This window comes from Zingiber officinale, chromosome 3A (assembly GCF_018446385.1).
Source record: "Zingiber officinale cultivar Zhangliang chromosome 3A, Zo_v1.1, whole genome shotgun sequence".
In the NCBI taxonomy this organism is placed as follows: Eukaryota; Viridiplantae; Streptophyta; class Magnoliopsida; order Zingiberales; family Zingiberaceae; genus Zingiber; species Zingiber officinale.
Window position 1 is genome coordinate 24,704,187 of NC_055990.1, and position 16,888 is coordinate 24,721,074.

Here is a 16,888-nt window from a genome sequence, read left to right on the forward strand (position 1 = left end):
CTTGAGTCTTGGTTTGGGTTTCGATGTTTGACAATGCAAGGTTGATTGAAGAAGAGTCAAGTAGGTCAAGGATGACCGGATACTTGACTGGGAAGTCCTAGTGAGTGAAGCTAGGCAGGAGGAAAATCCTGGTGAGTGAAGCCAAGTGAAAGTCCTAGTGAGTGAAGCTAGGCAGGAGGAAAATCCTGGTGAGTGAAGCTAGGCAGGAGGAAAATCCTGGTGAGTGAAGCCAGGTGAAAGTCCTAGTGAGTGAAGATAGGCGGGAGGAAAATCCTGGTGAGTGAAGCCAGGTGAAAGTCCTAGTGAGTGAAGCTAGGCAGGAGGAAAATCCTGGTGAGTGAAGCCAGGTGAAAGACCTAGTGAGTGAAGCTAGGCAATTGGGAAAGTCCTGGTGAGTGAAGCCAGACAGAAGGAAAGCCCTAGTGAGTGAAGCTAGGCAGATTGGAAATCCTGGTGAGTGAAGCCAGGTGAAAGTCCTAGTGAGTGAAGCTAGGCAGATTGGAAATCCTGGTGAGTGAAGCCAGGTGAAAGTCCTAGTGAGTGAAGCTAGGCAGAAGGAAATCCTGGTGAGTGAAGCCAGGTGAAAGTCCTGGTGAGTGAAGCCAGGCAAGGGAAAATCCAGATGGATCAAGGATAATCAGATATCTGGTGGAAGTCCAAGTAGGACAAGAGAGTGGCCGGATACTTGGCACGACGAGTAAAGTCCAAGTGGGTCAAAGGGATTGACCAGACACTTGGTGGGAAGTCCTAGCAGGTCAAAGGAGTGACCAGATGCTAGGCATGATGTATCAACAGGTCAAGGTTGACCGGATGTTGGTTTGAGAGGCTTGGGACTTGGTTTTGGGCAAATACCAAGTGCTGGATCGATCAGTGGATCGATCCAGGCTTCTCTAGCGAGCAGAGAGTCGGATCGATCCGTGGATCGATCAGATGTTCCAATCGATCGTGGATCGATTGGGGGTTTCGCGCGATAAGCGCTGGATCGATCCATGGATCGATCCAGCGTTCTCGAGCAGGCGCTCCGGATCGATCCGTGGATCGATCCAAAGCCTCCGATCGATTGGGAATATTGAATCGATCGGGATCCGATGCGTCGTATTTGCCGCAGCGTTGGTCGCATCTCTTCTCAATTCACTCCAGTTTCTACTCCTCCACAAGACTCACAAAGCTCAGATTGCCGTTCTTGAAGGATCTTGGAAGTTTTCCAAGTCAAGAGGCGGATCAAAGCCAAGAAGAGAAGCTAGGGTTAGGGTTTATACTCATTGTAAGCTTGTAAGCTTGTATTTCTTGTATCCTTTCCCTCTCTTCTTGTATTGAGTCTTGTAGGGCTTCTCCGCCCTTGGTAGTTACCATAAAGGAGAGTTTTATTTAGTGGAGGGTGCGTGCGTAGGTGTGGATCCTTGGACTAGTCACCTCTTGTGAGGTGGATACCAAGTAAACCAACCTTGTTAGCGTTGTGTGATTTGTTTCTTTGTATTTCCGCTGCACATCTTTGAAGGAACAAGCAACACCGAGCACCGAGCGAACGCGACGAGCTATTCACCCCCCCCTCTAGCTACTTTTGGTCCTAACAATTTATCCTCCCCCTGAACCTAAGATTACTCCAAAATAATCTAATCAACTCTGAATTATCTTTAACTGTTTAACCGTTAGTTACTAACTAACTATCAGAAGATAACAGTATTCACTTGGTTAGTCAGGTTAAGTCATTTTATCCAGTTAGTGTTTGACTAACTTGGATTACTTAACCTGATTGCTATAGATTTGTATTTAACACCCAAACTTATGTTGATGCACTGATATAAGCATCTTAACTCCAGGCAATCTGCCTATACATCTCACCCCTTTCTAAGTTTGGCAATCACAAACAAAGTAGCCCTAATGTGTTGGTGAAATGTTCAAGTCCTAGATCTATATGAACATGTTTTCTATGGATTTGGCTTAGACTAAGGCTAAAAGTGATTTTGAAAATTCTAAAAATAAGGAAATTTTAAGAAACATATAAGTAAAGAATTTTATCCTATAATTTAAATTTTTTTTTAAAATATTGGTCTAAGTCTATTAAACACATTCCTAATTTTAACAATTACACTGAAAAGTTGAAAAGCAACTAACTGAAAATAGTAAGTTAAGTCATATACAATGCATAATAATGTATGTAACACGATCAGGTCTGATCATCGTCAGCAGGTGGTGGTAGGGGTTGCTCAGGAGCGCGCAGAGCCTGAAGAATCAGCTCAAATCTGGTGGTCATGTCATCTCAGAGAGAAGTAAATCCAGTGGCCATCTCCCCCCGGAGTGTGTCGAATCCATCCAAGACTGACTGTCGAAGCTGCACGAAGGACTCCTCAAAACGAGCAAGTCGATCCTCAACGGATAGAGAAGTCGAGGGTTGGGTCGAGGTCGAGGGCTGATCCAAAGTCGGAGCATACCCAAATATCTCCTCAGCTGTAAACTCTGGCCACTCCTCTCCTTCGGCTGAAATAGGTGGAAAGTCATCCTCAACCTCGACTGGTATAGTTGGCTACGGTTCACCTCTCCAGGCTAGAACTCCCTAAGCAGTGATGTCTATATGCACTAGGGCTAGCTGACGTTGACTGATAAGCGTGCAACTGTCACTTGCGCAGGATCAAATTAATTCATTTATACTCAATCGAGCCCCTTAACCTACACTAAGGTAGCATAGTAAAGGATCGGGTCGTCTCTCACGTGGAACCACTGATAGGACGTTTGCTCTCAGACGAAATCGAATAATGGGGGTTTTGTTTTAGAATTTCTACACCTAATGCAAATAAGAAAATCATAACTAACCAGCAAATATGTACTCACAACGTAGTGTCACTCTACGCTGCGAGGATCCTTTCTACATAAGAAACATGCATAAAAAAAGAAATAGTTAAATAAAAGCAATTGACTAAACAAACTTAGCAACAATTAAACAAAATCTAATTATGCATAAAAGTTAAACTTGTACCACATTGTCACCCTATGATACAAGATCAACAATCATACATAAATCAAGCTAACATGCATTAATGAACTAAACAAAGTGCATACTATCAATCTAAGAAGCATTGAAAAGCATAACAACCTAATTAAGTAAGAAAGTAAACTAAATTAACCTCAAACAATTAACATGAAGGTAATCTAACAACTAAGCAATTCAAACATGAATCAAAACAGAAACTACAATATCCAAAATGCATAAGAAGAAAGATAAAACAAATCAAACGTGGAAACAAACTAAGTTAACCAACCAAATCCACTCCTCCACAATCATACACCAATTCAACTACCTTCGTCGTCACACGGAGGCCTAGATCTGGAACACCATCACTGGTGAACAGCAACTCAATGACTGAGCCACTCTATCTGTCATTTGATCCTGTGTGAAAAAATATAATATGAATATTATTCAATTTAATCATAATTATAAAAGTTAATAAAGATAGAAAGTTAAATGTAATTACAAAAGTAAATAATCTTACATGTATGACATTCGATCTGAGATCGACAAATGTGTCATCCTTCTTCTTGTGGGTCTTAAGAAAGACCTCCATACAAGTAGGTTGGCAAGCTAGTTCCAATAGGGGAGTCACTGCCGGCGTCAGGAAGAGTCGTGAAGAGGGAGAAAAAGGGGAAACTTACCGAATCACCGGAGCTCGAGAGATCGGAGGAGAAGGTCACACGCGTGAAGGAAAAAGGTGTTGGAGCAATCCCAATGGTCCGTGCGACCATGTGTTTTGGTGTTTGGGCAAAGGATTTAAGTTAGGTTCACCCTTGTATTTGATATATGTATATGAGTGTGTAGGTTTGTAGAATACACATATGACTCAAGTTGATGGCTTCGGGTCCGGTGAAGGATGGAGCATCCGAGGGACCGTGGACAAGGCAGCAAGGACAAGGGTCGAGGGAAGCGACTTCGAGGCATACGCGAAGGATGACATTGGGACGAGTCGTGAGCTTGGGTTGATCCGAGGGACGAGAGCCAAAGGAAGTAGGCTTGAAGGCAAGAGGTCAAAGCTGCAACGAAGAGTCAAGTGAGTCGTAAGGGTGACAGTCCGAGTGCTGAGAGATTGTACTCGAGTACCAGTCGACTGGTGGTTTCATCAGTCAACTGGTGTGGTCGACTAGGCAGTTGACTGGGAGCGAACAGAATGCTTCTGTTCGCTCGGCCAGTGTGGAGCAATCAATTGGTACTTTTACCAGTCGACTGGTATCGAGCCGTTGGGTTGTAATCGTCAAATCTCCACAAAGGGCAGTTGACTAATGATTTTGGTAGTCGACTGGTAGGCAAAGTTTTTCAAACCGTGGCCTATATAACCAAGGCTTTAGAGCTTAGCTAAGGCTAATGAAATAGAGGTAGTTAACCCCTATTAGTAGTCTACCAGTGCCCTAACTTCTCAAGTGTTCTTGTGAGAGTTGTGGTGAAGTTTCTCCACCCACAAGGAGCTACGTGAGCTAGTCGGAGGTCTTCCGGGGAGTAATCCACCGACGGATAGGGATTGTCCGCCTTACGAACAACCGTGGAATAGGAGTCTTATCTCTGAACCACGTAAATAGGTGTGTCAGTTTGTTTGCTTGTTCTTTCCTTTAGTCTTTAACTTTCGTATTTGTATTTAGTATTAAATTTACGTTGCGTAACTAACAAATACGTAGGAAGCGATTTAATTGGGGGCATGACTATTCAACCCCCCTAGTCGACCACAAGATCCCCTACAAGTGGTATCAGAGAGAGGACGTTCTCCATTGGACTAACCGCTAAGGAAGCAGGGATGACCGGCTTGATAGAACCGCCAAAGTTCGAAGGAGGAAGCTTGAAGCTTATGGGACATCGCCTTTTGGTTGGTGAAAATGAAGAACTTCCTCAAGACCGATTGGGACACAATGATGGTCGTTGATGAACCATTTGAAGTCCTAAGAGACAAGAAAGGAAAGAGACTCCAACCACGACATTAGACGGAGGAGCAAACCACATGATCGGAGACAAATTCAAAGGTAATATCAATTTTGAATGAAATTTTACCTTCTAATGTGATAAGTCGTGTAGATGAATACAAGAATGCCTATGAGTTGTGGAAAAAGGTAAAGATGGTTCTAGGAGAAGAACTCATGTCTACAACGAAGAGGAAAATCTGAAGAAAAGGATGAAGTGGCTCGAGTTGAGGAGGAGCCAACGGAAGTTGATGTATGCTCAACATCCGAGGAGGAGAAGGAGGATGAAGAAGCATTATCAACATCCTCAAGGGTTGAAGAAGAATCCAAGACAAGCGAATAAGAGGTCTTGGAGGTCAACCTAGTAAGCACCTCCATCGAAACAAAGTCAAAGGACCACATTGTGTGCTTCCGGTGCAATGAGAAAGGACACTACAAGGTTAGGTGTCCATTGGGTAAGAAAAAGGTAAATCCTAAGCCCATTAAAGTTAATTTAAATACTAACAAGGGTTGCAGGAATGAAGAAGCCCAAAGGAAGAGAATGTGCATTAGATGTTTCACGTGTGGGGAGAAGGGCCACTATCACACCAAATACCCCAAGAAGGGAGAGCTCAAGAAGCTAGCATACTTGAAGAAATGGGAGAAAGAGAAGAAGAGGAGCTCAAGTCAAGGGGGAGTTTCAAGGATAAGGGAGGTATACCCTAATTTGAAGTGTAATTCAAATTTAAATTCTTACACTCCCATGCATGCTAGAAATAATTGTTATTATTTACCCATGAATAACTCCGGTTTCAAATATCATGATAGGAGTAGGGTAAATGTTGATCATAACACTAGGAAACTAATTCATGATAACTCTAGAAACGATAGACCTAAGGAAACCCAAGGCATTAATACTAAGAAGGAGAGACATATGCCTAGAAAAATGGGTAGGTCTAGGAATGTCCAAGGTGGACATATTGACACTAGGGTTAGGAACCTAGAAAGGGGAACTCAAACTTTGAAGGTAAAGCTTGATCGTTTGGAGAAAACCCTAGATAGATTCAATGTTGGATCTAAGGGTTTAGATATGGTGTTGGGTAGTCAAAGACCCAACAATGATAGATCGAGTCTAGGATACCGATTTAGTGTCTCCAAGGCTAAGGAAAATTCTTATGCTAGGGTTGCATATGACTATAGCAAGGTGAAGCCCATAAATGGCAAGAGAAAGTCATTTAATGGTAAGAAGAAATTAACCAAGGATAAGGTGTCCAAGGTTAAAAAAGTTAGATTTGTGGGTCAAGTGTCATCGGAGGTGCACCGATGTAGCCTAGCAATTGTGGATGAATCACCTAGAGAGGTGGGTAAGGCTAAGAGCTCTAGGGAGAACTCTAAGAGTCAAGTTGAGACCCATAACAAATGGATCTCAAGTGGATTTTACTTGGGAGTCTAGAGGAGCCATGAAGTGTGTCAAATGGTTTGGAGACGGACTTGAGTCTCAAACCTAGGAAATTGACATACTTGGATTGTGTTTCTTGCAAGGAAATATGACATTGGGGGTCATATTGTATGATAATTGATTTTGGATGTATAGATGTCATATAAACCAATGCTATGGATGCATTGCGGGTTAGTATGAGAAAATACATTAAGAGGAAGCTAAAACTAAGACTTTAGGTTAAAGTTCAATTGAACCATTTAGCTAGTCTTGGGTTTGTATCAATCTTGGGATTGGTGATAGATACATTGTTGAATGTATTTTTCCCAAGTAGATATGGGTAAAACAGACCTCTCTATAAAATTTATAGATTTTTGGATGTCTGTGAAATTATTGGTGCATCTCTGAAATCGAGTTAGAAATGTAGGATATGCTGGAATTAGGGTGTCAGTCGACTAGTACAATTATCTGTCAACTGATAACAGTGAATATCGAACACAGAATGCTTTTGTGTGTTGATTTTGATAGGAGTAGTCGATTGGTGCTTTTGGCAGTCGATTGATACCAGCTTGAAACTGTTTTTCAGTGCTGATTTTGACCGGGTCAACTCGTATAGGTGTATGAGATCCATGGGGGATAAATACACGAGTTTAGGGTTAGTTTGAATGATAAGTTTCGACAATTGGGAGATTGTTAGAGCTTTTTGATATTAGACAAAGGGGGAGAAGTAAGGTTTAGTTGGGAAAACCTTTAGTGTCTTTGCGTTGGGGGAGCCTTGTGATAGGTTCTTAAATAGCCCTGTTGTAAAATCCTAGCTCAATGGGGAGTTTAGGTGTAAGGGGAGCCTTGGGATAGGTTCTAATGCATGTTTGCATTTTTTTTTCATCCGGCGGTGTAAGTCCAAGTGTCTATCCTTAGCAACGTAAGTCCATTCGTGGTGTAAGTCCAAGTGTGTAGCCTTGGCACTGTAAGTCCATTTGACGGTGTAAGTCTAAGTGTATAGCCTTAACAACATAAGTTCATTGTTTTTAGCATGCTTATTTGCTATTTGTTTTCCCTAACTTAAACATATTATCAAACATCAAAAAAAGGGAGATTGTTAAAACAATCCCAATGGTCTGTGCGACCATGTGTTTTGGTGCCTGGGCAAATGATTTAAGTTAGGTTCACCCTTGTATTTGATATGTATATATGAGTGTGCAGGTTTGTAGGATACACATATGACTCAGGTTGATGACTTCGGGTCCGGTGAAGGATGGAGCATCCGAGTGACAATGGACAAGGAAACAAAGACAAGGGCCGAGGGAAGCGACTTCGAGGCATAAGCGAAGGATGACATTGGGATGAACCGCGGGCTTAGGTGCATCCGAGGGACGAGAGCCAAAGGAAGTATGTTTGAAGGCAAGAGGTCAAAACTGCAACGAAAAATCAAGTAAGTTGTAAGGGTGAAGGTCCAAATACTGAGAAATTGTACTCGGGTACCAGTCGACTGGTGGTTTCATCAGTCGACTGGGCAGTCAATTGGAAGCGAACAGAATGTTTCTGTTCTCTCTGTCAGTGTGGAGCAGTCGACTGATACTTTTACCAATCGACTGGTATCGAGTCGTTGGGATGTAATGGTCAAATCTTCACAAAGGGCAGTTGAGTCATGATTTTGGTAGTCGACTGATAGGCGGGGTTTTTCAAACCATGACCTATATAACAAAGGCTTTGGAGCTTGGTTAAGGCTGACGAAATAAAGGTGGTTAACTCCTATTAGTAGTCTACCAGTGCCCTAACTTCTCAAGAGTTCTTGTGAGAGTTGTGGTGAGGTTTTTCCACCCACAAGGAGTTACGTGAGCTAGCCGGAGGTCTTCCGAAGAGTAATCCACCGACTGATAGGGATCGTCGACCTTATGGACAGCTATGGAGTAGGAGTATTATCTCCAAACCACGTAAATCGACGTGTTGATTTGTTTGCTTGTTCTTTCCTTTAGTCTTTAGCTTTCGTATTTGTATTTAGTATTAGATTTCCACTGCGCAACTAACAAATACGTAGGAAGCAATTTAATTGGGGGCACGACTATTCAACCCCCTTCTAGCCAGCCACAAGATCCCCTACAAAAGGTTTGGCCTCGTGCCCTAGTCTTAATAGGGTTTACCGATGGAATTGACATTCCGTCGGTAAAGCTTATGATTACCGACAGAATAACTCAATTCTATCGGCACTGTTTGGTTATCTACGGAATGTCAATTCCGTTAGTAATCCATGTATACCGACGGATTGAGATCTTCCATCGATAATCATAAGTTTTACCGACGGAATGTCAATTCCATTGGTAAACCCCTAACTTGTGGGTCAATCCGATAGTCATTTACGACGGAAAGAGCATAGAGCCATTGGTAATTTTCGACCATTACCAATGGAAAAAGCTCATTCCGTCATAAATCCTAAATATACTGACGGAAAGTTATATTCGTAGAAAATCACCGACGAATATTTTATCCCATTGGTAATTTCGTCAATAATATTATTTTTTCTTGTAGTGATAAAATCTGTGCTTGGAAAAAACTTTAAGTTTTGTGATCGGAGAAGTGCTAGGAGGAGTGCAAGATATTTGGGTTTTCAGATTGATCAACAATTCATCTGTTTGTATTTACTATATATGCACATTTATTTTTATTCTTGTACTTATTTCTATTCAAAATTGTAAAAGATTTCTTTATCTCTGAAAAGTTTTCAAAACAGAAAAAAAAAATAATGGATTCATGTAGAATACATAGGCCTTGGAGTAGCACAATAAGGGATGTGAACCAAATAAATCCTTTGTGTCATGTCTTCATATTTTAAGTTATTTATATTTCGCTGTTAGACTAACTCTATAGATAACAATGAATATGACATAAAAGTGAGAAAAGGAATGAGGGTTATTTATCCTCTCCCCTCTAACCATACGGTCCAACACAAATGACCTCTTAACTTACTCGAAAATTAATCGAAACACATCAAGAAATTTTTTACAAGTGCTCAAAGGCTCATCGTTCAGAAAGCTTTCTGAGGCAGTGTGATAATAGTTCGATATACTTTGGTTCTTATTTTTTTTATTTAACTGTAGTCTGTCTAATTGTTTAATTATTTGACTATTTGTACTTCATTTGGTATTTATTATTATGGTAGATACTATGTTGTACAAAGATTTCTCCATCTGTAAAAAAAAATATTCTAATATGGAGAAAAAAAAGTGATGATTTACATGGAGCGATCCATCTAATGGTATTTAAAAATATTCTAAAAAAAATAATGATGATTTACAGGGAGCAATCCATGGTATCAAGAATTTGATGAGTCTTAGCTACGATATATTATTATAAGAGATTTTTTTCTATGAGAAATAAGCATAAAAATATTAGTCTTTTGAATGAGTTTCTATGAACATTTTCTAATTTATCTTTATAATCGATAAAAATTTTTTATAGGATCGAACATTAATCAATTCAAAAAATTAAATACCTAGATTAGAAAAAATGAATTTTGTCAACCATTATAGTTTGACAAATAGACTCACAATACTTAGATAAATGTTAAGGCCACAACAACACTTTAGTGTGGTCTAATCCAAGAATAACTTAGCAAAGTCGAACTATTCAATAATGCAAAGAGTTATGAGAAAAATTGATAGAGATTCGTAAGGAACTAGTGATATTCGAATAATGAAGAGATTCGTGAGGGTACTAGTGATGTTTGAATAAAAAGAGAAATCTCCTTCTAAGCCAACTTAGAATCTTAAAATAAAGAAAGGAGAGATGTACATCAACTACATGAAAGATTCAAAGACATCTTGAATGAATTCCTCACAATTGATTTGAAGGTTAAAAACTCTTAGTAAAGGTATTTACGTAAAATATTTTCCAAAAATATTTTATTGGTATTTATTTTTTATATCTAATTTATACTAATTAATTTTAAAACTATTAGTTTAATCCTATAAAAATTTTCTACTTACCAGCAAAATAAATTAGGAAACAATCACAACAAATAACTCATCAATTCAACATTCTTAAATTAATCATTTTTAAATCAATCTTACTTTATGGACGTCATAGGTGCTTATAAAATATCTAAAAATTTATCTATAATTAAAATTGATAAATTATTTTGTAAATTTGAGTTTCCTGAGCAATCTAACCTTGATTTGCATGAGAAAGGTATAACTTCACTTACAGGGCAAACTTAAACTATAAAGTCAAAATAAAAGTTAAAACCCAAGGTTAAATCTAAGTCTGAGCCATAGTCCGAATGATTATAACATCAGCTCGAAGAATCTCACTAGAAAAGGAGTGCAGAAAGATATACAAAAGAAAGATCAGCATAGAAAAGAACTGAATCAACCATTAGATACTATGAGTGCAACAAGGAATACTTCGAGTCAAAATTTATTTGCACTTCTAAAGTGCGAAATCACCTTCACATCTGAGTAGTTGAATGCTAGATCTGAACATGTCTTTACTTGCACCTCGGCCCTCCTGATTTAACTGCTTAAATGACGATTAGTCCTTTTGGGTGATTTGCTCTTATATCAAGTATTGATGAGGTAGAAATTTTGGATTCTATAGAGCCAGGGGGCGAATAGCAAACCTCTCTTGATAATTACTCAGCAAAGACACATTAGATAATAAAACAAACAATGCATAAACAATGAAGAGCGCACCACAGTAGACACTAGGATTTACTTGGTTCACAATCCCCCAAGATTGTTCAGTCCAAGGCTTATGCACAGATTTGCTTGTCCTCATTGATTCTAAAACTCCTAAGGGGAAAAAAAAACTACTGATTGCAACAGCCACAAAAAACCTTGAATTTTAGGCCTTCTGTCCACTAACACGATAATGACCTCTCGTCATCATCAGAGCATCCAGGTTTTGCCACATGGTAATGGGGAAAGACTCGTTCTGATGTTTGGTTCGTGGGCAAGTGTTGCTCCGCAACAATATTTCTCTCATTAATCTTTCCAATTTCTCTGCAAACTTGATCAAGAATTGTGAGAAAATCTCTCACCATCACGAAGATTCTAAATGGATGAGCTTCTTCTTTGGTTGAATCGCCATCAAAGTACTCTGTGAGCTCCTTCACTGAAGACAGTACATAACTCTCTTGAGCTTGGATATGTAGAATTTCATCTTCGGCCTTTCTCAAGAACTCAAGCATTGTCTCGTGGAAGCCATGATCATCTTCATTTGAATATGCATCATTTAGTTGCACTACCTCTTGAATCTTCCCCAGCCCATTGCCAAGGTTGGTGACATGGAAGTTAAGCATATCTGAATCTATTGCAGCTGCCTTCTTGACATTGCTAAGCTCAACTCCCAAACTCGACACAACTTGGACCCCTTGTTTGCAGTAATTAACATCAGATACTGTTTTGGGACAGCTTGTCATGGTTGAACTATTGATAGTGGTAAGGCGTGATCCTACAGCACAACTGATTTCTTGAACAACAAAATGTAAAAGGGTGGTTTTACCATCTCTCCCTTTGATGTCAACAAGCTTAAGGAGCAATTCAAGCTTGAAGGCACTTGCCTCACCATAGTTGGTGCCCACATTCATTTTATTCCTAGATTCCAAAATTGCCCTTAGGAGCTCGTGGAACATCCTGCTATTCTTCAGCTCTTCACAGGCAGCCTGAGACATCAACACAAGTGTTATATGACATAATTGGAAAAAAAAAAAGCATACAGAAAACCTGAAACCATCGATTAACATCACAAGTATTTTCTTTCATCAGAGTTATTAAGAAAGTGCAAGATCAACATGATCTAGATGGATTTATTTTAATTTTCATGTTAGAAAATACATGGATTTTGGACCATTGTGTTAATATTAAACTTTAGCTAATGGCTTATCTATCTTTCTTTTTTTAAAAGAGTATCAAGTTGTTACATTATTCCTTCGTGCTCTGCAATTTGCAACATATCTAGCCATTTGGGTGAACACAGATAATACCTGGCTATCAATTAATGATCTTTATCAAATCCAATTGAGATATGTTAGAGGCTCGATCTTAAACTTTTTGCTCAGTGGTTTTACAACGAATTAATTTTTTGTGTTTCTTCTGGGATCTGACAATTAAGGTAATGTAAAATAATAGTTAACTACCTGAATAATAAATACTGGTTCATTTTTTCTTTCTAACATGCTCCTATGAGTATTGATACATATGCTCACTCCAAATCAAGGGCCAAGCATCCATTTTTAGACAACTTAGAGATCTTCATTCAGTGGTGTAAGGTGAAATTTCTAGAGGACTTGATGATTCAACTTATACATCACAGGTAGTCAGTTCAGATCTTTCACGAAAACAGTTACTCTCAAATGGCATCTATTTGTATAATCCAAAATATTGAATGGCATAAGCAGTCATGCTCAAGGATTCCTCAGATGGGATTTATCTCATAATGGCGTAGATCCACTATGCACTAATCTTTATTAACACTCCAGAAGGATGTTTTATGAATTACAATTTCATGCATTTATTTGCACAAAAAAAAGACTAAGTGGACTATCTATATATCATGATGTTAGCATAGATCCAATATGCACCAAAATTTATTAGCACTCCAGAAGGATTTTTATTGAATTACAATTTCATGCATTTATATACACAAATTTGCTAATATAAAAGACTAAATGGGTTGTGCATATAGAATGATGTTAGCGTAGATCACCATGCACCAAACTTTATTGACACTCCAGAAGGCTATTTTATGAATAACAATTTGATGCATTTAATCACACAAATTGGCTAATATGAAAGACTAATTGCATTATCTATATTGCACAATTTTAGGATCCACTATGCACCAAACTTTATTAACACTCCAGAAGCCTTTTTATGAATTACAATTTCATGCATTTATCTACACATATTAGCTACTATAAAAGACTAAATGGATCGTCTATGAAGCATAATGTTCAATGGTGTGAAACAGCAATCAATCAATATTTAACACCAGTAGTCGACAATAACTTCTACATAGTATCAATAAATCAATTTGTGAATGTCCAACATAACCAACAATTTAAATGTATAATCAAGATCATCATTACTGACAGCTTCTCTAATGAGGAAAAGAAAAATAAATCATCTAGTCTTGTCAGTAAACATTAAATATGACTAATGAAACATTAATTTATACGACTGTGATTGATGTAAACAAACTTAGAACACAAAATATCAAAATAACATGACACTAGAGAAATTAAATGAACTCAGACCAATCCATGAAACAAAATGTAAAATGCCATATATCCAACACTTTATATATATATAAGAAAACTTCATATATTCTCTGTGCAGTTGTAGTATTATATGGAACCTTGCTGTATGCTCCAATAAGTAAACAACTTTACAAACATGCAAGTTCATGATCAGTAAATGCCTTCTTCAGCAGACATCAAGTTCTTTAATGGTAAACGAATGCCTTCTTGCGCACGCATTTCATGATTTAAAAGGTAAATAAATGTCTTCTACCAGGTACTTAGTGAAATACAAAAAATAATCAAAGGTCAACTAGTTCAAATAGTTCAAAAAAATAAAATTTCATGAAGATTGCAGAATAGAATCAAATTGTGCAATATATTATCAGGTGAAATTTGATATGAATTAGCAAAAATAGACTTACCTTGAGAGTCCTGAAAAGATCATTTAGGTAATTGACCTCTGAATCAAAATTAGAAATGTAAAGCAGGGCAACAACTCTCTTAAATGCATAGGGGATACTAATCACTGACTTCAAGAAGCTTTCAGCTGGACCAAGCTTCAGAGGTGGTTTCTCTTTATATTGTTTCAATTTGATCTCTTCATCTCTGCTTGGAATCATTTCCGTAAGTGCCTCCAAAACATTTTTCCCCAAACTATCAGCTTTACCTTTACAGATATAATGTTAATGAAAACGTGATAGCATCTAATAAAGTTGGGTCATACTTGATGGTAGATGTACAAAAAAAAAATTGGTTCTTAAAATTCAGAAAATACACTTAAGGCAAACACAAGATAAGGTCATACACAATATACTTTAAAAGAAAAGGTCTCTTGTAAAGTAATTAATAATGCCACCTACCAGATCATAAGATTTAAAGAGAAATTTATATTAAGAAATTCATCCCGAAATGAGCTAAAAATGATGATATTATTCACCAACTAGCCTTGGTATAAAAAGTAAGTAAAGCAGATCAGGCAAACAGATAGAGCATAGATTTAAAAGAATTTCCAGTTGCACATGTCAAAGGGTGGTTTGATACCTTCCAAGATAGCCTCACAGACATTTTCTTTCGTCAAATTAAAATCCTTTAGCAAATTTGAAATGTTCTGAGATTTGTTAGGATCAAGGATCCTGCTTTCTTGGGCCAAGGAAGGATCTAATGAACCACCAGCAATCCCCTTTGTGCCTATTGTTGTCTTTCTGCCAAACAAAGTATCAATCATCTCCTTGTTTAGTCTGGAAAGAATAAATTCAAGAGGATTCATGAGGATCCGATTAGCATATAAATGGTTTTCAAGATTTGACCAGGACTCACTGGAAATGGCCAGATTTCGGCTGATCCCAAACCATTGATGGATCGGAGCTTGCAGGAACCTTATCCCAATGGAGAGGCTTCAACATTGGGAGAAGGTTCTCACGCTTATCATCAGTGTTGGAACCCTTTGGCTCTGTGGAGAAACTCCATGATCCTGGCGAGAGCGGAGGTCCAAGAACGGGTGGCTGGAAATCAGGTAACTTAACATTTGGACCATCTGGACAACCAAATAGAGGGGTTTTCCCAACAGCAACAGAGGTTCCAGCAAAATCACCTATTTGTTTTGGATACCACAAGTTAACCTTTGCATTAAAGTCCGCATCTGGTGGGGAATATGGTGGGGAAATCGTAAATTGCCTTCTCTTGGGAGGCGACGGCGTTGGTGGACGCAGAAGAGGCGGAGGCCGTAATGGCGGCGGTGACGAGGTGTTGGGCGACGGCCGGGAGGGAGAGGAAACTCCATTGGAAGAAATGTTTGTCGGTGGACTAAGCGTCGAGCTTCCTGATCCGCATCTCTCCATCTCCACACCAACAGCAGCCTTCTTTAAGCCGGACCCAAGGGCGGCGGCGTCACCGTCCTTTTCTTCATGGGAGTTCATCGGGGAGCAGTATTCCTCCTCCAGATCGGACGAGAGACCACCCCCTGCATTCCGGCGAGGCAGCGGGGGGAGCGGGCGGAGCTCCGGCGAGTCGAGCTTCCTGTACGGAGAGCCACCTCCAGCGTTGGAACTCTCGCTTGCGCGGCCGCGAGAGCTGACGAGGGTACCGAGGTACAAAAACTCCGAACTTATGCCTGCACCTTCGGGTTTCGGAGCAGCGGCAGAAGAGGAAGGGGAAAGCTTGCGACCATCGGAAGCTGTGGTATCAGGAGGAAAGAACCGAAGACTGTCAGACCCGGCGTCCTTGTGGCCGCTGCAGCAGCCGCGACGACGGCGGATGTAAACGAAGAAGGCGAAGGAGAGGCCGAGGAGGAGGAGGAGGGCGAGGAGAGAGAGGACGAGTGCAGAGACTAGCCTGGGGTGAAGGTGGCCGGAGGGGGAAGAGACGAAGGAGGAAATGTTGGCGGGGAAGGTAGGGAGGTGGGAAACGGGAGAAGGCGGAGAGGGAGGTGGCGAAGAAGGGTACAACGGGAAGAAGGGATGCAAGCTTGAGATAGAAGAGGAGGAAGAGGAGGGGTATTTTGGGAAGGAAGGGGAAGGGGAAGGGGCAGGGGAAGGGGAAGGAGGTCGGGTCGGAAGTAGGGACGATGAGGCGAGTGGAAAGAAAGGTTGAGATAGAGTTCTCCTGTTGTGTATAATAATAGCATCAGCAGCAGAGCAGTAAGGGGTCTTAGTGAGGGTGAGGAGGAAGAAAGCGAAAGCCAAGAGTAACGTCATTTTTGTTTAAGAGATGGAGAAAGGAGATGGAACTTGGATGGAGTTCACTTCACTAGGGCATGCACGCTGCGGCAGGCGGAGGAGGAGGAGGGGGAGGAGGGAGTCGGAACTTGCAACTCGGGAGAGAGAGAAACTGTGAGTTCACGGAGAAGGGTCGATGCCACCGAGCAACGAGGCGTGCGTTCGCCTTCTGTAGCCGAACAATGTGCGACAAATAAAGAATTAATAAATAATCATTTATTAAATTACAACTATTTTTTATTCGAATTATAAAAGACGTCATTTTTCATTTTTTTTATAATTATAAAAAATATTTTTTATTTATTATCAAAATAATATTCTATTAGGACTCGATCTATTTTTATTTTCAATGATATTATAATATTTATAAAATCATAATTACTATACAATTACAGTTTATAATTTCATAAATATTATAATATAATATTAATGAATATTAATAAATATAAACTATCTGTTTTAAAGTTGTGACACGAATTACAGTAAAAATAGAAATAAGAAAATTATAGAAAAGTATAAGTAACGTTAAAGGATGAGAATGACTATAGGTATAGATTTGATAGTAAAATGAAATGAGAATGGAAA

The 16,888-nt window shown here is 39.5% G+C and overlaps 1 protein-coding gene across 4 annotated transcripts; it reads right to left on the minus strand.

Moving 5' to 3' along the window:
* Window positions 1-10,600: 10,600 nt before the first annotated feature.
* LOC122051466 (formin-like protein 1) lies at window positions 10,601-16,474 on the minus strand. Of its 4 annotated transcripts, none has more exons than XM_042612617.1 (5): window positions 15,017-16,474; window positions 14,907-14,971; window positions 14,631-14,791; window positions 14,012-14,256; window positions 10,601-12,011 (listed from the first exon to the last, which is right to left on the minus strand). In XM_042612617.1, the coding sequence occupies exons 1-5, from the start codon at window positions 16,280-16,282 to the stop codon at window positions 11,208-11,210; spliced, it is 2,541 nt and encodes an 846-aa protein (XP_042468551.1). In that variant the 5' UTR covers window positions 16,283-16,474; the 3' UTR covers window positions 10,601-11,207. The 4 variants fall into 4 exon arrangements, with proteins under 4 accessions (XP_042468551.1, XP_042468550.1, XP_042468549.1 ...); XM_042612616.1 differs by having other exon boundaries at window positions 14,631-14,827; XM_042612615.1 differs by having other exon boundaries at window positions 14,907-16,474.
* Window positions 16,475-16,888: the final 414 nt, after the last annotated feature.

What these genes read in the sequence shown, in the direction of transcription:
- LOC122051466 (XM_042612614.1), bottom strand. Translation starts at nt 16,282, where the DNA reads ATGACGTTACTCTTGGCTTTCGCTTTCTTCCTCCTCACCCTCACTAAG. An exon ending in CTGTGAGGCTATCTTGGAAG is followed by an intron (nt 14,257 to 14,630) that starts GTATCAAACCAC and finishes ATATCTGTAAAG; the next exon opens with GTAAAGCTGATAGTTTGGGG. An exon ending in ATCTTTTCAGGACTCTCAAG is followed by an intron (nt 12,012 to 14,011) that starts GTAAGTCTATTT and finishes TTGATGTCTCAG; the next exon opens with GCTGCCTGTGAAGAGCTGAA.